The 21,769-nt window shown below is 35.2% G+C and overlaps 1 protein-coding gene across 2 annotated transcripts in view; it reads right to left on the reverse strand.

The window, feature by feature from the left end:
- SPON1 (spondin 1) overlaps positions 1 to 21,769 on the reverse strand; it is a 368,982-nt gene that overhangs the window by 187,510 nt on the left and 159,703 nt on the right. For both annotated transcript variants that reach the window (XM_051966978.1, XM_051966977.1), the window contains exon 5: positions 19,965 to 20,087. In XM_051966978.1, the coding sequence (XP_051822938.1) occupies positions 19,965 to 20,087 (123 nt within the window). The remainder of the gene's footprint in view (positions 1 to 19,964; positions 20,088 to 21,769) is intronic.

Below are 21,769 nucleotides of genomic sequence, written 5' to 3' on the forward strand. Positions count from 1 at the left end.
GAGCCACCTGGGGACATTTAATATAAAAAAAGACATGACCAGTCCTTTCATCTTTGAAGACACAAAATCTACCTAACCCTAACACTGCTGCAAATAAACTACAAATAAAGTCAAGCTCCATTAATTTCTCTCAGCATATTACAAATGAGTACTCCAGTAAATGCTTATTCATAATTAACGGTAGTTGAGTGGCCCCATGTATTTTCCCAGTTGATGGTGAAATACAGACTGTAGTTGTTATTAAGTTCTATCCAGAAGAAAAAAGGACACAAAAACAAATCACAAATGTCTCCATGGGGTGGCTTGCTTACTCAGGCTCTAAATTGTGAATTCTTCTGCAGAGATTTCTATAATATAATCTTTATTTAATTTTGGGCACTGCATCTCAAAGTCTTATTATGAGGTATATATGTGTATACTATAAGATTTACTTGGAAATTAGCCTTCCACAGACAATGGGATCAAAGCATCACTGGTCAGAAGTGAAGCAAGTGGCCACAACATTAGATCATTTGATGCAGAGATTTTGGTCTCTCCCTAGAAATTACTTCTCTATAATCCAGATAATGAGATATTATATCATACTTATGAGATAAGCTTTCTATATTATACTGTGGATTATTTAAAATGATGCCCCTATTAATAATAATATTAGCCATCATTTATATAGCATTTACCATGTGTCAGGCACTGAGCTCAAGCACTTTACAAATATTAACTCATTTGGTCCTCAAAAAAGAGGTAGGTGCTATTATTATTCCCACTTATAGCTTATGATTAAATGACTTGCTCAAAGACACACAACTGGTGTCTGAGGTGCCCTTTAATTAATTAATTGCCTGAGAAGAAAAAATTTTATTAATATTCTTTTAACAGATTAAAGAACAAATGCAACTATGCAACAAGCCACTTTCTAATGCTTTTCATACAGAATTAGGTACCACCATTTGGGCTTACCTTTACGTATAATTAGAATCAGTTGCCATCCAATCCTGAGTTCAGGTAATACAATGCACACTGAACTAAACTCTTGCACAATATAAGGCACATGATCACAAATAATAAATACAACACAAGAAAAAAAATCAAATAAAAAATTCATGCAAAGTCATCCATAAATGGCTTAACCCTATATATAAACCAATTTCCAGAAGTACATGTCATGTACACATAACTACATCATGTTATGAAGTGACATTTTAACTCAGATCTTCCTGATTCCTGGCCCAGCACTGTGTTATGACACCCAGCTACTCGTATACTAACAAGTATTGAGGGACTCCTCTGAGAGCTCAAGGCGACTTTTGACATTCCTGTTGAAGCCAAGATTACTAACTAGAAAATCTGCCAGCACAAGCAGGCATAAAAGAATATGGTAAAATAAGCCAATTCTTTTCATACTCAAAAAAAGGATTTTACATAAAATAATTGTGAGGTAACATGATATAATGAAAAGAGGGCTCCATTTAGAATTAAAGAGCCTATATTTGACATTCTGTGATCTCTGTAACTTTGGGCAAATAAATTAACTTTTGTGCCTCAATCATTCATCTATAAAATGGGAGACTGATTAGATTCCTCTTAAAGTCCCTTCCAAGCTTAAATCTATGATCTTAATGTAGATCTGGTCTTTTTTGATGACTAATTATGTAGAAATAGCCAAAATTAATTATCCTGGATAGATGTCATTGTTGATTTGCAAATACAAGTGAATATCAGGTCCCATCTTAGCTACAAAACATTATCCCCTGTTAATGAAACCCTCATGGGCCAATTGAACACGACCATGTCAGAAAAGATAAGATTCACTTCTACTCCACTCTCAACTCTTCACATGTCATCCCAAAGTCTACCTATTTCATCTTCTCATAGATCACTGTGATTGTGCAATCAACTAAAGACCTCAATTACAGGACAAGATTTTCTTGCTAATTAGGCCTAATATGGTGATCCTTTGGGTAATTCTTGAAAAAGTTATTTAAAAAGTGTTCCCTTGGCCCTCCCTGGAACCCCATGATCTTTGTTAAAAAGAGAAGAGGGAGGATTCTGCTATCCTGGAGGACTCTGTTTTGACTATATGGCTTTGAATGTCTTCACTATCCAGGATAAATATTCCCCATCTCTCAGATACTCAAACCTTTGGATCAGCTGTCACAAGTAGTATAAATCATTAAAGGGAAGTAGAAAGTATACAAGATATAACATGGCTTAGATGCAGAAGGGGTGACAAGTGGAAAATAACCTTCTGTACCTGAATGTTGGTTAGGTCCATTGGGTTTATATAAAGCCCCTGAAATCTTTCAGAAGCTCATAAATTTAATATTTCAAGACAAGTTGAACTAGAATGTAATAATTCAGCTCAATGATTTGTTAATATGCTTCTGGGATCATACCTGGCCCCCCAAATTGGTTTGAAACATCCTCTAGCTCTTAGGTATCCACCAGCTTTCAATTTTAGAAGGAAGAAATGAAGCTCTTTGGAAATAAAGTAGACCAGAAAGGAATCCATATAAATCCACATAAAATGGAAATGATATTTCAGGGGACAAGTTCCATGTTCACAAAATATCTGTAGTGAATATTTAATCTTATGACATGCTGTATACATTTTACTCCAACATGGCAGTCTGATGAATAAAATGCTGGACTTTAAGTCAGGAAGGCCTATTTATATTCTAATACAATTATTAGATGTATTACCCTGGCCAAGTCTCTTCATGATGCTCCTTTGGTTTCAGCTTTCCCATATATAAAGGGAGGATAATAAAATCATCCACTTTCAAAGATTGTTGTGAGGACCAAATGAAATAATATTTGTAAAGGGCTTTGTGAACTTTGAAGCACTACATGTACATTTTGTCTATTTCCTGCCCAATAGTATCTTTCACAAATCTGACTTTGTAGTTCAAGTAGTTCAAGACTTTGTAGTTCACAGTGGAGATGGAAGACACAATTAATGACCTGAAAAATCTGTTCCTCTAATCTCTATCTCAAAAAGGAATAAGAGATCATTAGATTGTAGATTTAGACCTGGAAAAGACCTTGGAGAACATACAGTCCAACCCCCTTTATTTTACACATGGGAAAACTCAGGCTCAGATTTACTCATCTGCCTGAACATTGAAATCAACCAAGAGATAAATTGTTGTGAAAATCAAATTTAGATGCTGGATTGATTAATCATTCTGACAAATCTTTATGTACAACAAAGTTCTATTCAACAAACTTTAATCACATCTATTAATATTAATATATAAATATACCCATAGCAGGTATAGAATGTCTATCAAAGAACAGATGTCTTGCCTATAGACATCCATGACACTCATGCCCTAGATATTAACACTTTTTTCAGGCCCCTACACCCCCACACAAATCTTTAAGTAATTCTTGATGAAGTGTATTCCCAGTCTTTGCGAGTTCAGGCCAGCAGTGGGCCACAGAGACCCCAAACTTGACACACAGCTGTCAGATTTTTGATGGCTATAACTGTGACATTAAAATCTGTCAGTATGTCCAGTCTTTTGCATTTAAGCCAAAGACCCAGTGGGACAGCTGGTAGCTTTTTCCAACTCCTGCCAACTCCCCTCTATCCCCAGGTAGTGATAGCATTTGATTTTGTTACAAGCAATCCTCTCTCCCAGAGGGAAAATGTCATCACGGTTGTAGTAGAATTGATACTCACTTTTCATCATGGTCAAGGCCACTGTTCTTCAAGGAAAATTTCCAACTTCACAGCTGCCACATCTAATTTGGCTCCCCTGTTTATCTTACATTTGGGGACTACAATATTCCCTGCCCTCTATGGGGAAGATTCACTTTTGTATAATATGTCAGTCCCACTCCAACCTACAAAAAGACTCTAGAATGTTATCTCCAGGGCTACATCTCCTGCCATCAGGATGTTCAGGTTTCCCTACACCTTCTACAAAGTTTTATTCAATTCACCAAACCAGCAGAGCTAGAATTAGAATTTTATTTTGATCTGAAAGGGTGACCTTATCTATTATCTGGTTCAATCTATTCATTTTACAGATGAAGAAGCTGTTGCCCAGTGACATAAGTGTCATGTCTTAGGTCACCTAAATAGTAAAGAGCAGAGACAGTATATAGGTCTTCTGTCTTCAAAGCCTCTGGATCTTTTTTGGTATATTCACAATGCACTCATCTCTGTTTCTTAGGGTAAATGCAATTTGTATTACATGATTAAATGCCATGGATACATATGAACCTCAACTGTGCTGGCCAGCAGAAGCTGGCAGGAAGCCTCCTGGTTCCACTCCACTGAGCCAACAGCAATAAAATGAGATTCTACTCCCCATTGTTCGTTGGCTTTGAGTTGCAACATCTTGGGAAAGTCCATGTGGTGAGAAAACATGCTATATTTTTTTTGCTCTGAAAAATCTATCTAAATTCATTATGCAAGCAAGAATTTAATTAAAGTCTAAGAGAAGGGGGAAAATGTGATGTGTTTCCTTAACAAGTTAAATCAAATTTCATTGCTGGTTATCATTCTCCATCCCCATCCCTTCTCATGCCTAGAGGTCATGACATTCTCTCTGAAGTAAAGGTCATCATGGCCTTTGTATATACACATCATCAGAGAAGTTCTGAGAAGCATTTGAATGCTCTGGCTACAATTTTGTGTCCAGCAAACTTCCAGTCTGGTACTGCTAAACGCACGTGATGCTATAAGTGAAATTTATAAGTAAGGAAGCAATAGCTTAAGGAGGTCAAATGACAGAAATCTGGCTCCTGTGTCAGAATATAGGTCCTTTAAAAGTAGGGAATATTTTGGCCTTTATATTTGATTTCCTATTGCCTACAATATGATAGCTACTTAAAAATGCTTACTGATTTATTGGGATGGTGGAATGATAATCACTTGTTGAAAGATATATCATATTAAAGTGAATAGAGTGTCTTGGACTCAGAAAAATATGGGTTCAAATTCTGCCTCCCATACTTAATTATCTGTGTGACCTTGACCTAATCTTTGATGTTCCTCTAGTTCTAAGTCTCTGATCCAATGAGTGACTGATCCAATAGCAAGGCTAATTAAGAAACAGCATGGCATAGGAAAAAAGAATACTGGACTTGAAGTCATGAAGATAGATTCTAATCCTTCTGCAGAGACTTATTATCTGTATAATTGTGGAAAATTTAATCACTCTCAGGTTCTATTTTTTAAACTGTAAAATAGGAATAAGACTCTAGGGTAAGTGTGAGTATCAAATGAGATACTGTATATGAAGCATTTTACAAATTTAAGGGCTATCTAAATATAGTAGTAGTAGCAGTAGCAGTTATAACTATTATTAACATTACTAATACCATACAAAGGATCTTATGAATCAGTATGTCTAAAAGTTAGATACCAGTTTATGTCATGATGCTCTTTGTACTATTATGAGAGAGAGGGGGGGGGAGGGAAGAAGGGAGAAAAAAGGGAAGGAGGAAGGGAGAAAGACAGAGAGACAGAGACAGAGACAGAAACAAAGAGAGACACAGAGAGAGAGACAGAGAAAGAGAAAGACAGACACAAAGGAAGAGAGAGAGAAGGAGGGAGGAAAGAAGGGAGAGAAAGAGGGAGGGAGGAAAGGAGGGAGAGATAGAGAGAGACAGACAGAGAGAGACAGAGACAGACAAAGAGAGACAGAGACAGAGACAGAAAGAGAGAGAGAGACAGAGAGAGAGAGAGAGAGAGAGAGAGAGAGAGGAGAGAGACAGACAGACACAAAGGAAGAGAGAGAGAAGGAGGGAGGGAAGAAGGGAGAGAAAGAGGGAGGGAGGGAGAGAGAGAGAGAGAGAGAGAGACAGAGAGAGACAGAGACAGACAAAGAGAGACAGAGACAGAGAGGAGAGAGAGAGAGGAGAGAGAGAGAGAGGAGAGAGACAGACAGACACAAAGGAAGAGAGAGAGAAGGAGGGAGGAAGAAGGAGAGAAAGAGGGAGGGAGGGAGGGAGGGAGAGAGAGAGAGAGACAGAGACAGACAGACAGAGAGAGACAGACAGACAAAGAGAGACACAGAGAGACAGACAGAGAGAGAGAGAGAGAGAGAGAGAGAGAGAGAGAGAGAGTTAGTTAGTTAGTTTCTGGGTTCATATGTCCTCTGGGCTTTGCCAGTACTGTTGAACATTCTGGAATGCTCATGATAAATTCTCAACCCAGCACCAGATATTTCTTGAAAACAGAGAGTTCTGTTTCCCAGGTCTGAGATGGCTCCATGTAGAGGTTACAGTAATCCTATTTTTTTGAATAAGTAGTGGTGGTTTATCTGGCATAAACAATTCTTGAGGGGGTACATTCTTAGTAATCCACTGTTTGGAGAAGCTAAGTATATAAATATCATTAATTTGAGCAGATTTTTGTGTGTAAATTCTGATGTAGTCAGATAATATTAAGTATTACCTTCATCTCCTTCACCACAATTTCGTAATGCTTTTTTGGTATTTAGAACATTTTCTTGCAAATAGGAAGCTGAATCTTCATTACTAAAACAGTCCCCTTTTTAGGTGGGAGTATCAAAGTAGGAATTAGAAAACATGTTGGAAATATAAAAAAAACACATAAATACTAGTTTCATGCTTACCATGTTCACCACATCCATTATCACTGGGAAACTGGTCATATTAGTTTTAATAATTACTGACCCATAATTTGCTAATGAAATCAGTCTGAGGGAGAGATTGCTGTGCCTAAAACTGGAATCTAGGAGCCAAGCCTCTTCATTGACATCAACTTGCCAAAGGCTCTGTCACAACAAGACCTGGAAGGCTCCCAGACACTGACCGCCCCCATACAATTCCCTAATAGCAGCCTGTCCTCTATGAAATAACAGCAAAGACAATCCTATCCAAAGTTAAGACCTGAAGCTTCTGACTCTAAACATGAACATCATACAAAAATAGAGGAAAGTTCCTTGTAGCTTCAAGGGATAAATCTTTTAAAAACTAGAGAAGTCTACTAGATTATTATAACACGAAGACAGACCAGGATCAGTATCAGTACACTGTGTAAGCTCAGTAAAGAGAAGACACTGGATAGTCAGAGAGGAAGACCAACAATAGCTAAGACCCCAAATGTTGGTTCATGTATCTCCCTTTTGTGGAGGTAACTCTTCTAGGTTCTGTGGATGGCCCCAAACTTCCCTGCGAGCGTTTACCTAATCAGGGATCCTTTGATCTTATAATGAGCAAGTGATCTGTGATGCTTCCAGTAAAGATATGATTCTGGATCCCAAACTAATATGACATTATCATAACATGCAGAGGGCAGTGAAAGTGATTTATAGATAGACAAATAATTCAGATGTTATTACTTAAGAAAGAACTATCCCAGAAAATTTGCAAAATAACATAAGTGATATCATAAGGTACTTAATAAAGTTTATCAGTTTACATTTCCTATATGGGAGGATGATATTTGTAATCATTATAATGTTCTCATTTTTAGAGCAATTAGAAAGAGTATATATAGACAGAGGGCATGGGTGTGAGTTGAATATGAAGGGATAATATCATTTTTTAAAAAATGATGAAATTAAAAGATGAAAGGAGAATGTACTAGAAAGAAAGGGAAAGGGAAAAGTGAAATGGTGCAAATTATCTGCCATAAAAAAGAGGCAAGAAAAAGCTTTTAAAGTGGAGGGGAAGAAGGGGAAGAGAGGGTGAGTAAGTGAACCTTACTCTCATCAGAACTGGCTCAAATAGGAAATAACATACATTCTCAGTTGGGATATAGAAATTTATCTTACCCTGTAGGAAAATAGAAGAGGAATGGGATGTGGGAAGGGTGGAGGTGGAAAAAGAGAGGTCATATGAGAGGGAGCAATCAGTAGCAAAACACTTTTGAGGGGAGACAGGATGAAAGAAGAGAGAAAATAAATGGGGAAAAAATACAATTAGCAATAGTAATTTTAAAAAAATCTGAAGCAAGTTTCTCTGATGCAATATTATTGTTCTCTGGAAAATGATGAGCAGGATGCTCTCAGGAAAAAGAAAATCTGGAAAAATATAATAAGCCAAATCTTCTTTTAAGAGTAGAGACAACTCTAAGAATACAGTGAAGTACTCTGGACAGGTGAAGCACCTAGGACTCAGATATTTATCCAGCAGAAAACATATGCTTCTGAACTGTGTTCTTTTCCATTCTATATAACATAAACTTCCTTGGGTCTTGTCTTGTTCTTGTTGCTGCAGCTGCAACAGATGTTCCCTGATGGCTTAAGGATAATAGGGAGATAAACAGTCTATAGAAATAGGGCATTGTTGTAGGTAACAGATGACAAGCTCATCCAAATGGCAGATGTGAAACAAAATGAGAGGGAGAGCAAATAAGATGGGAAACAAAATTTGGATCCAATATGATCCTAACAGATTAGACTCTTGGGCTAAGTCAAAAAAATATAAAACTTAATAAGGATAAATGTTAAATTACAAAACTGTGTTCCAAAATCTATTATACAAGTTCAGGATGAGACGGAAGTATTAATAAACAAATCTAAGAAATTTGGGGAGTTGCAGACTTAACAATGGTCAACAACAAAACCAAACAAAGATGCTTAAGGAACATAATGAATGGTCAAATCACATTAATAAAAGCAAGGTGCCTAGAATGAGAGAAATTAAATTATCATCCTATTAGTACTGAGTGTTAAGATTACTTGTGGAGTATTAAGTAAACTTCTGTATATCACATATTAGAAAGGACATAGACAAGTTAGAGCAGGTCCAGAGATTAAGAAAATTTGAAACCATGCCAAAGAATTAGTTGAAGGTACCAGAAATCCTTACCATTTAAGGTTCACATAGACTGTGTAGCACCAAGATTTTAATCCAATTCAATATAAGAAACATTGTGTGTACCCTTTGGAAAGTTATGTTCAAGACAACAATTTACTAGAAATAAAAAGATAGGAAATGACTCAGTTCTTGCCCTTAGGGAATTTACTTTCATTGAAGGAAGTAATATCCAAATTTATGAGTCTGGATGGATAGAAAAAGGAATATGATACCCACAATAGAAACTGGACATTTGAAAAGTAGGACATACGTGAGAAAATGAGTTCTTCTTTTGACATATAAATATTGAATTGACATTAGTACATCAAAGTGGAGGCTACTAGGAGGCAATTTGGGGTATCAAAGTCAAAGGAATGATTAAGGTTGAATATTTAAATCTGAGAGAGATTTGTTTGGTTGGTTTGGTGAGTGAGGAATTTGGGGAGGATGAATCTAGAATGCAAATAGCTATAGGTCACAATCCTGATAGAGATAGCATCCTCTCTCCCACCAAGGAAACTATTAGTATGAAGCAGACTCTTTTTACCACATTCAATTCAATTTTAAAACATTTATTAAGTACCTACTATGTGCAAAGCACACTGTTAAGACTTAAGGACAACTTAAGGACAATACAAAGATGGGTCATCTGGTTCATTCACCTCAATTTACCTAATTCATTGAATTAACTAAATAATCCTATTTTTAAAAATGTCTAGGGATGTCAGTTTGATCACTGTATTTAATTACTTTTTCCAAGGTTAATGGAGACAGGTTAAAAATCGCACCCCATGAGGCTACATGAATTACTTCATCCAATATCCATATAACAAAGCATTCCTTCAAATTTAAAAAAAATATATGTCAAGTAACTATATGTAGACTTTGAAGGAAACAAATCTATAATTCCTTTTTTACATCCCACTTTTGACTAAGAGTACTGCCAATTTATGCATTTCTCTTGAAGCAGCCCTGAAGCTGACCCATATGCCCCAAAACACATTATTCTTCTGGAATAAGTAGAGTAGAAGGCAGCATAAATTTCCTTAGAATTAACAAGGGTGAACAATGGACTTTATAGCTTATTATATTTTAGCTTTTTTGTGTGTGGGTAGGGGATATTAGAGGAGATGTTTTAAATCATAATTGTTTCAAATGCATTTCAAAAAATTCAAAGCAGTTTGTATGGGCCTCCCACAGTGGAGGCATTAACTGGAATATCATTGGATTCTCTGCCTGATGAGTGTGGTGGGCTTCCAGAATGTTATGCCCGTGACATGGATGAGTGAATAAACCTCAGGCTAAAATCAAGCTATTTGAGGCCCTTCTCATTAGCTTGATGTCACATGAAATCTCTCACATCTAGTCGACATAACTGGGAACATACACACAGACTCAGGGAGCAGATCATAAATTGCCCCTTTATTGGACCTGGACCAGATACCACCCAGCTATGTAACTTCACAATGACATTGGGAGAAGCAAGAAGGGGTAAATAGAGAAGGGGACATGATTTTTACTGTTGAAAGATTATTCAGTAATCATACATATGTTAATCTGACTGGTAAGCTAAAGAATATCAAGAAATCAAAAAAAGATCAAGAGCAAAAAGCCATCTAGTCCATCTCTTCATTTCATAGACAAGGAAACAAGAGGACCAGAAAGATTAGGTGATTTGCCTAAATTCATAAATGGGAGAAATGAGATTTGAGCTTAGATTCTATGATTCTTCCAAGTTCAATGCTCTTTACACTGCACGACCAAGTGGTAGTGTTTGGCTGTTTCCCAAGATGTTAGGTCCCAGATAAAATAGTCTTCCCCTTTGTCTTTTTTCACTAATTTCACATCCTCTTTGACAAATGCCTCCCACTGACTCTCTTCATCATTCCTTAAAGACTAGTTGCCCTCACACATGGTGGTACAGGGCTGACTGAGCAGACAATAAATCCTCAAGAAAGAAATCTGTGTCAAATTAGATTTGCCAATAGATAAATAATGCAATGATGAAATTAATTAGAAAAAATCCTTTGAAAATTTGTTTCATGTCTCCAAAGCTATGTGAAGGCCCCTTAAATTTTTAGTCAAATTCTACAAGCTTTAGTTATCACCGCTAAAAATTAGAATCACTAATTTAATTATTCCCAAACTTACTTATTACAATAAGACTGAATTTCATCATCAGTAGTTTGGAGAAACTCAGCAGTTTTTCACATTAATCTAAGGAGACACTTTCAATACATTCATTAGTTGAATTTCATCTAGTAGTCTATTTCCTATTTCATTAGGTCAAGCTCAAATGGGATCATAATCTCTAGTTGGAAACAAAGTACTGGATAAACTTCTAGAAATGATGGGAAACTTTTTTTTCTCTAGATTACCTTGATTATTGAACAAAACTTTTTCACATATAAGTGTACTTGACTGGATCAAGAAGTATTCCTCAAGTCCTAGCTCCAGTCTACTTTATCTATTCTCTGGATCACAGTAGAGCCATAAATCCAGGGATTTAAACAAAGAGATCATACAATTTAACATCCAGATATAAAACAAGAATCTCTTATCATTTCAAAGATTGAGACTCTTCCAGCCTCTGTTTTGGTAATTAATGATGAGAGTTACTAATTTGTGATATAAAATACATATAATTCCTTTTAAACACAACAGACTTCAAACGTTTGGAGAAGTGAATGCAATTAGATAAAAAGTATTCTCTTCTCCTGACTAAACATCTCAAGTTCTCTCAAACAATCCTCCTACAGCATGATTGTGAATTCTATCACCATCTTGGTCACCATCAACGGACCAGTTGCCATTTTGCTATCAAGGCTTCCTAAAATGTTTCAAGAGAACTAGAGAAAAAAATCACAGCCAAAAAGCAAAGATGAATAAGCACAGAGAATAGTAGGGTCATGATCACATTTTGGCTGGTGAGTCACAATGTTGACTTGCATTAAGCTTGAAGTGCATTTATACCTTAAAGACTTTTTTTTATTCCAAATATTACCTATTCATGCCTCTTCAACTCTGTGAAGTTAATTTTTAATACAGGTGTGTGAGTGCATATACTTATATGTTTAATCCAAGTTTTTTATAACATTTTTCCCTATTAGCTTCCAGCTTTCCATATTCATTAGATCACTGCAATATGTCAAGATCATTTGGATGCTGATTCTATCTTTCAGCATGTTAGTTATCAGTGCTAGTTTTGTGCTCCATAAGAGCTGATAGTTGATAGACAAAATTTTATACACACACACACACACACACACACACACACACACACACAGACACACACACATATATATATATATATACACACACAGACAGACACACATACATACACTCCATTTATGCTTATCACTGATTTAAAAAAATGTTGCCAAAAAAGGACAAGACCCTATGGCATATTCCTGAAGTTTCTCACCAAATTGACACTGATCAATAGATTCTCACTCTTTGGGGACTGTTTTTCAATTAATTCAGAATCTAGTTGTTGACTATACAATCTTTTAGTTCATCTCTCTGCCTAGTCCATGAAGATCATGAGCAATTTAGTCAATTAACTTGCTAAAATAAATGTAGGCTTTCTCCTAACAAACTCTTTATGTCCACAATGATCACAGTACATCATGTTCTTCTATGTTCTACTATCTCCTGTGTTTGTTTCCATGCTACTATCTAACCTTCTCACCTTCTGCTACTCTCTTCTTTTGCCTTCAATCTTTTCCAGCATTAGAAATCTGTTCTTCTCATTATCTATCTGGTCAAAAATTTTAAGCTTCAGCTTTAGTATTTGAGCTTCCAACGAATAGTCTAAATTGATTTATTTAAGCATCACATCATTTCATCTTCATTGTTTTCCAAGGGACCCTTAAAAATCTTTTCTAGCACCACAATTTGAAAGCATCAATTTTGTGCTGCTCAGCTTTCTTTATAGTCCAACTCTGACAGCTATACATCCCTAATGGAAAAACCACTGCTCTGACTATACAAAAACCTTTGTATTTTTAATGATATTCAGATTTACCATAGTTTTCTTTCTAAGGAGCAAATGTCTTAATTTCATAACTGCAGTTACTATCTGCAGTGATCTTTTTAGTCCAAGACTACAAAATCTGGTGCTGATTCCATTTTTTCTCCCTCTATTCGCCAGTAAGTTATGGGATCAGTGTCCATGACCTTAGGGTGTTTTTAATAAGTTAAGCTTTAAGCCAGATTTTACACTTTCCTCTTTCACCCTCATCAAGAGGCTTCTTAATTCTTCTTTATTTTTTGCCATCAGAGAGATATTGCCTGCATATCTGAGATTGTTGTTCCTTCTCCTGGCAACCTTAATTCTAGGACTTAGCTTAGTCAATGAACCAGAAGTGGATTTTTTTCCTGGGACTCTCCTGCATCCATATTCCCACTGGAAATTGTCAATTTGATCACTAGTTCCTTTGTCTCTTCAAAAAATATTCTAAATTTATGATAATTCTTGGTTTGTATATTACTTTTTTATCTGACCTTTTAACCTTGTCCAAAAAAAATAGAAATAAGATTTATCTAGTAGGTTTTCTTTCAGTTTATCTATAGATGATCCATGTAATACTAAGTTCTAGAATTTTCTCAGAAATTAAAAACTCAAAAAGGGCAGCTAATTGATGCAGTACTTCCCTGGAATCAGGAGGACCTGAGTTCAAGTGCAGCCTCAGACATTTACTGGCTGGTTCCATAATCCCCCTGGTAATTTCTCCTAATCTTTTAATAGCTCATCTGGGCCTAAGAAGTTGATCATATTAGAGGTGGTAAGGTACTCTCTTACAATGTTTTTCCTTTTCTGGGACTTTAATTCCTTGCTATTCATTTTTATTCTCTCCTCATTTTGAATGACACAGAGGAAGAGTCATCACTAATACATTATGTATTCCAAAAGTATGACATATGTCACCTGTTTAGATTAATTTAATGTTGATGATTTACAAAGCAGAGCTCTCTTCTCAGATCTACTGAGAGTCATTACTTTCAAACTATCTTCAGATCAAGTATTAGAGTTGGGGAAACACTCAAAAAAATAATTGAAATGAAATCCATAAATCTCTAAAACTTCGAACATGCAAATATATAAAACCAGACCATATGTATGTTGAAGAACATATCAAATTAATGATCCATAAGTTAAAAATAAGGCAAAGAATGTGAAATCAGTTCCCCTTCCCAGGCCATCATTGGGGAGCTGGTAAATTTCATAAAGAATAACGATCACAGATTCAGCCCCTGAGCTCCCAGCTAAGCAACCAACAGCAGGTTGCCAAGATCAAATTGCTGAAAGGAGTAAAAACAATATAAAGAGCTATTTTGAAGCTAAGGATAACTAGAAACTCAAGAACACAAACCCCAAAGAAAAGAATAAATTACATAATACCGATGAGAAAGCTTCAGAGAAGCTCTATTCTACCAAAAAAAAAAAAAAAAGAAAAAAAGAAAACACACAACCCCCCCCCAAATCTATTTACAATATACTTTTATGTTTAATTATTAACATTTTCTCCATCACATTAAGTATAGACAGTAAACAAAACAAAAATCAAAACTATGATTTGCAGCATTTGCCAGTTTCCAAGATTCAAAAGATCACACTGAAAATTAAATACTTGGTTCTCTTATGGCTGGCTCTAGCATACCTCTTTCTCTACAGTGAACATTTAATGAAATAAAGTACCTCCAAGCATACATAGCAGCAAGATCAGAATTGAGTTGAAATCTTAAAATATAAACACAAAAAGAAATAAAGAAACATAAAAAGATAAATTCAAGTGAGCAAGTAGAAAAGGCCTCATAAAAATGAAATGTTTACATTCTATCGAGCAATGGGAAGATAAGCATTCACCAAGAACTATAATGTAAGCAGGAGATATAGACAAAATCAAATAAGATGGAGATCTTGGGAGATCTTTTTGTAATGTTGTGATGATCTTAAGAAAGGAAAGAGAAAAGGGAAGATTCTATTGGGGGCGGGGAGAATGGGAAGGGGAATTATTCTCACATAGTAGAAAGACAAAAGTAAAAGTCTACACAAAGAAAAATGATCAGTGCAATGATTAACTACAATTCCAGAGAACCTGTGATTCAGAATGCTACCTACCTCCTGACAGAGAGGTTTTGGAATTAACTTGTAAAATGAGAAATGCATTTTTGGACATGGACAACGTGGGGATTTAAAAAAAAATGTTTGCTTAAATTTGCATATTTAGGGTCTTTTTCTTTTTTCCTAGTGTAGGGGTGGGGAGGAAAAAGAAAAGGTAAATACTTGTTAATTGAAACAAAAATTAAATTAATTTTTTTAAAGTGCAATTTGTTTTTATAAGTACTGCCAGAGAAATAAAACATGAAAAGAAAGCAAAGCAGCATTGATTCTGTCAGGAGTCACTAATATTGTTTCTAAATACTTAACTAATTAACCTTTGTTTACTGCAAAACAAATAAATAAATAAATAAAGTGGAAATATGTGATCCCTCACAAAAAATAGAGCCTTCTCTACCCCTCCCTTTCCCTATCTGTACATGCAGCAAAAATTGTCCATTTTAATGAGGTTTGGATACAAGAGAACAATCCTGTTGTCCCTTCAAAATGCTTAAATTGAAAACTGCAGTTACTATCTGCAGTGATCTTTTTAGTCCAAGACTACAAAATCTGGTGCTGATTCCATTTTTTCTCCCTCTATTCGCCAGTAAGTTATGGGATCAGTGTCCATGACCTTAGGGTGTTTTTAATAAGTTAAGCTTTAAGCCAGATTTTACACTTTCCTCTTTCACCCTCATCAAGAGGCTTCTTAATTCTTCTTTATTTTTTGCCATCAGAGAGATATTGCCTGCATATCTGAGATTGTTGTTCCTTCTCCTGGCAACCTTAATTCTAGGACTTAGCTTAGTCAATGAACCAGAAGTGGATTTTTTTCCTGGGACTCTCCTGCATCCATATTCCCACTGGAAATTGTCAATTTGATCACTAGTTCCTTTGTCTCTTCAAAAAATATTCTAAATTTATGATAATTCTTGGTTTGTATATTACTTTTTTATCTGACCTTTTAACCTTGTCCAAAAAAAATAGAAATAAGATTTATCTAGTAGGTTTTCTTTCAGTTTATCTATAGATGATCCATGTAATACTAAGTTCTAGAATTTTCTCAGAAATTAAAAACTCAAAAAGGGCAGCTAATTGATGCAGTACTTCCCTGGAATCAGGAGGACCTGAGTTCAAGTGCAGCCTCAGACATTTACTGGCTGGTTCCATAATCCCCCTGGTAATTTCTCCTAATCTTTTAATAGCTCATCTGGGCCTAAGAAGTTGATCATATTAGAGGTGGTAAGGTACTCTCTTACAATGTTTTTCCTTTTCTGGGACTTTAATTCCTTGCTATTCATTTTTATTCTCTCCTCATTTTGAATGACACAGAGGAAGAGTCATCACTAATACATTATGTATTCCAAAAGTATGACATATGTCACCTGTTTAGATTAATTTAATGTTGATGATTTACAAAGCAGAGCTCTCTTCTCAGATCTACTGAGAGTCATTACTTTCAAACTATCTTCAGATCAAGTATTAGAGTTGGGGAAACACTCAAAAAAATAATTGAAATGAAATCCATAAATCTCTAAAACTTCGAACATGCAAATATATAAAACCAGACCATATGTATGTTGAAGAACATATCAAATTAATGATCCATAAGTTAAAAATAAGGCAAAGAATGTGAAATCAGTTCCCCTTCCCAGGCCATCATTGGGGAGCTGGTAAATTTCATAAAGAATAACGATCACAGATTCAGCCCCTGAGCTCCCAGCTAAGCAACCAACAGCAGGTTGCCAAGATCAAATTGCTGAAAGGAGTAAAAACAATATAAAGAGCTATTTTGAAGCTAAGGATAACCAGAAACTCAAGAACACAAACCCCAAAGAAAAGAATAAATTACATAATACCGATGAGAAAGCTTCAGAGAAGCTCTATTCTACCAAAAAAAAAAAAAAAGAAAAAAAGAAAACACACAACCCCCCCCCCAAATCTATTTACAATATACTTTTATGTTTAATTATTAACATTTTCTCCATCACATTAAGTATAGACAGTAAACAAAACAAAAATCAAAACTATGATTTGCAGCATTTGCCAGTTTCCAAGATTCAAAAGATCACACTGAAAATTAAATACTTGGTTCTCTTATGGCTGGCTCTAGCATACCTCTTTCTCTACAGTGAACATTTAATGAAATAAAGTACCTCCAAGCATACATAGCAGCAAGATCAGAATTGAGTTGAAATCTTAAAATATAAACACAAAAAGAAATAAAGAAACATAAAAAGATAAATTCAAGTGAGCAAGTAGAAAAGGCCTCATAAAAATGAAATGTTTACATTCTATCGAGCAATGGGAAGATAAGCATTCACCAAGAACTATAATGTAAGCAGGAGATATAGACAAAATCAAATAAGATGGAGATCTTGGGAGATCTTTTTGTAATGTTGTGATGATCTTAAGAAAGGAAAGAGAAAAGGGAAGATTCTATTGGGGGCGGGGAGAATGGGAAGGGGAATTATTCTCACATAGTAGAAAGACAAAAGTAAAAGTCTACACAAAGAAAAATGATCAGTGCAATGATTAACTACAATTCCAGAGAACCTGTGATTCAGAATGCTACCTACCTCCTGACAGAGAGGTTTTGGAATTAACTTGTAAAATGAGAAATGCATTTTTGGACATGGACAACGTGGGGATTTAAAAAAAAATGTTTGCTTAAATTTGCATATTTAGGGTCTTTTTCTTTTTTCCTAGTGTAGGGGTGGGGAGGAAAAAGAAAAGGTAAATACTTGTTAATTGAAACAAAAATTAAATTAATTTTTTTTAAAGTGCAATTTGTTTTTATAAGTACTGCCAGAGAAATAAAACATGAAAAGAAAGCAAAGCAGCATTGATTCTGTCAGGAGTCACTAATATTGTTTCTAAATACTTAACTAATTAACCTTTGTTTACTGCAAAACAAATAAATAAATAAATAAAGTGGAAATATGTGATCCCTCACAAAAAATAGAGCCTTCTCTACCCCTCCCTTTCCCTATCTGTACATGCAGCAAAAATTGTCCATTTTAATGAGGTTTGGATACAAGAGAACAATCCTGTTGTCCCTTCAAAATGCTTAAATTGAAAATCTCTGTGTAGAGTTATCTGGATACAATTCTAAAATGCCACCAGCTTTACATAAAAGCTAAAAGACTGGAACCATGGAAAAAAAATTGGCAGTTAGCAGAAAGTACAATCACTCCTCATTTATCCAGCCATATCAGGAAATGAGCTCTTCCATGTATGTGATTTTTTTCCAGGATAACTAAAGCTGGTCCCTTCGGGCACCAGTACTTTGAGCTTGTGCAGTTTTGATGGAAATCTTTCTAAGAGGCATTACATACTTTCCTGCCTTCTTAAATAGAAGATCCTGAATATAATTTAATCCTGTGCTGATGACACAAAGTTGCCATTATGAATACGTTTGTATACTGTACAAAAAGTACAGTTATACCTGCAGGGGATGCTGAGGCAAAGAGAACTACGTACCTTGACACTGAAAAGATAAACAAAGTGCTTCATCGGTTGGTTCTATGTCTATTTTTTAGTTTTTACATCTTTTCCTTCACTACTATGATTTCAGCCAATACTTCTTTAGCTTAGTAAACATCCAATAACTTCCCCAACCCAGTGACTAATCTGAGGTTTCAAGGTTGCACTGGACTGCCAATGTTATAATAAGTTAAATAAGAATCCCCAAGATTAGTAAGAGCCTGAATACTTGGAAAAGGGAGCTTGATGGTAACTTTTTATATCCCGAGAGGGTTTTTCCTACTAAATTCTGGATTCAGGACTGAGTGTTAGAGACTATCATAAAAGTATCTCCCAAAGAAAGGGGTGTTAAAATTATATCATTATCACGCTTATGTATTGTATATAATTATAGGAAAATGAAGAGGGACTGGAGTTATGATTTCATTGGCTTAGGAAACTCTCTGATAAGGAAAGTCCCTTTACCAATAGAAGTCAGGTCTTTCTCTGCAACTTAGAGGCATATCATCAGCTGTTTACAAGTTGGTCAGAAAAAAGCAATATTGGCATAAGAATTAATAAGAGTAATGGTTTTAGAAAAAGAACCTAAAAAATTTTATCTGCCTCCAAAATGAAAACTGATAAACTCAGTGAAAATTGATGTATAGCTTTCATTTCATTTTACTTTTTTTCCACAGCATGACTACTATAGAAATGTTTTGCATGATTTCACATGTATAATTGATTTTATATTACTTTTTTTTTTTATGGGTGTAAGGAGCTGGACAGAGGGAGAAAATTTGGAATTCAAAATTTATATTAAAAAAGATATTAAAAATAATAATAATAAATAAATAAAAAGCAATATAAGGACACTCTCAAGGTCTCTCTTAAGAATTTTATAATTGATTGTATGACATGGAAGACACTGATGCAGGACCTCTCTGCATGGCGTGCCCTCATCAGAGAAGATGCTATGCTCTATGAGCAAAGCAGAATGGAAATAGCCCAGAAGGAACACAAGATGTATAGTTAGAGAAGCCACTCCAAATGTTTAAAAGGACTATTTATATCTGATCTGTGGCAAAGCACTTTAAGCTCGTATTGGTCTGATCAGCCACAGTTAGACATAATTCAACTCTGACATAGTGATGACATTTCGGTCTTCTTCAAGAACAAAGGACGACAACCAACCAGAACATTGAGTTTAAGTGATCTGCCCACACTCATAAAGCCTATATATGTCAGAAACAGGACAAAAGTCCTTTCCTCTTGATTTTGCTTGTGTATTTATATGTGTGTTATGTGTATATGTATATCGTGTGTGTTATGTGTATGTAAAATTTGCAAACAGTAACTGGGAAAATGCTATGCAAAAAGCTAAATATATTGAGTTATGCTTGACTTAATTATATTAATTTAAATTTTCCTTAAACCATTTATTTTATAGTTGTTTTCCTCATTCCAACAGGCCTTAATTGAACTCCTCTATTTTCTTCACAGTCATCTCCATAGACTATCTGTTTTAGCCTCCAGTCATACTACACTTTCAAATGCTTCCTCTCCCTCCCGCTTCCCCTGCCCCCATCTTCCCAGCAGCAAATGTGCTCACGTGGATAATCCTTTGGGTGAGTCTTTTCTGACCAATTTCCATAAAATGTGAGCCTGTATTTAGCAGTTCCACATGCACAGCAGTCTAAGATCGGTCTATCAGTCACTCCATCGAATGTTGAATCTGAAATAGAGCAGAAGAAAATGTCATGAGGTTGGGAAAGAAACCCCAACTCTTGTTGGAGAGCCATGACATCACAGATGAGGCAACTTCATTCAGATACCCAGCAGAAATTAAACATAAAACCTACCAGCACTCCAGATGTGAGACCCTTTCTATCTACAGGTTTTATCTGTATGCCCTGCCTTCCAATTTTTTAAAGGAAATATGCAAACTCCTATGTTTTGTTCAATGCTTCCTGCTACAACCAAGTTGTTAGTCACAAGAACAGGTCTCTGAAGGCTTGGGCAGAGAGCAGAGAACAAAACAGATTGGTATAGATCAGCTGCACAAATGTAAAAGAAAGAATGTTTAAACACCATTTCTTTTTTAAATTTAATTGTATTTCCCCCCAGTTACTTGTTAAGAAAAAATTTTATAAGATTTTGAATTCTAAATTTGTCTCCCTCTTTCCCTTCCCTCTTCCAAAGATGGTAGGCATTTTAATATAATTTATATATGCACTGTCACATAAAACATATTTCCATATTAATCACAATTGCAAAAGAAGAAACAGATCAAAAAGAAAAAAATACAAAAAAAGACTAAAACAATAAAAAAATATATGCTTGAATCTGTAGTCAGAGTCCATCAGTTTTTTGTCTGGTTTCAGATAGCATTTTCCTTTCTGCATCCTTTGTACTTGTTTTGGATCACTGTGTTATGAAGAGCTGCGTGATCATCACATTGCTGATGCCGTGGTATAATGTTTTTCTGTTTTTGCTTATTTCTCTTTGCATCAGTTCATACAATTCTTTGCAAGTTTTTCTGAATCTGCCTTCTCATTTCTTATTGCAGAATAGTATTTTATTATATTCATATACTTAAAATACTATTTCAGGTTGCTTAGTTGCAAATACCAACAGTTGACAGATTCCACTAAGAAAGTTATCCTGTCCCTAAAAGCCCATGGTTAAGTCCCTTGACTTTATCTCTCTGCTCAATAGTTGCTATATAATTCATTTGTTTATGAGTCCTTTCCACTCCCATTTTTTAGTTATTAATGGTTAACAAAGAGAGAAATATGAGCAAATTGTCAGATTCCTAGCCCTTACTTTCCTGCATCATAAACACAATTTCACTCAATGTGACTTCTGCAACATTATTCCTCTTATATTTATGTAATACTTTTTCATATTTTTAACAACAAAAAGGTCTTTTTTCTTACCTAGTTGAATATATATTATTACACATTTTTAAAAGAACTGCATAATGATCAAAGTTGCCATTTACACAGTGTTTTCAAGTTTCCTAAGCATTTTATAGGCACTCTTTCCTTTGACTTCTATTTTTTAAAAATAAGTGATACAGAAATCATTATTCCCATTTGACAGATGGGAAAACTAAAACTCATAGATGTGTAATACCTTGCTCAAAGAGACATATTCAGTAACTGGTAAAATCTATCTAAAATTGAGGTCTCCTAGTTCCTAATCTATGACAACATGCTTTTTCCTTAAGAAAGTAAAATTCTTGAATGTCAAGAATAGCTTCCTGTAACATTTCCGATTAGAAATTCAGTTAATATATTCCTGTGAAATAAGTTAATTCTTAATTTAATGAAAGAATTGGGGGCTTTAGACCTCGGCAAAAAGTAGATGATAGTAAGACAGGAAGAAGAGAGTGTGTTTTCCCAGTAGACATTA

The sequence above is a fragment of the Antechinus flavipes genome, chromosome 6 (assembly GCF_016432865.1).
Source record: "Antechinus flavipes isolate AdamAnt ecotype Samford, QLD, Australia chromosome 6, AdamAnt_v2, whole genome shotgun sequence".
Lineage (NCBI taxonomy): Eukaryota > Metazoa > Chordata > Mammalia > Dasyuromorphia > Dasyuridae > Antechinus > Antechinus flavipes.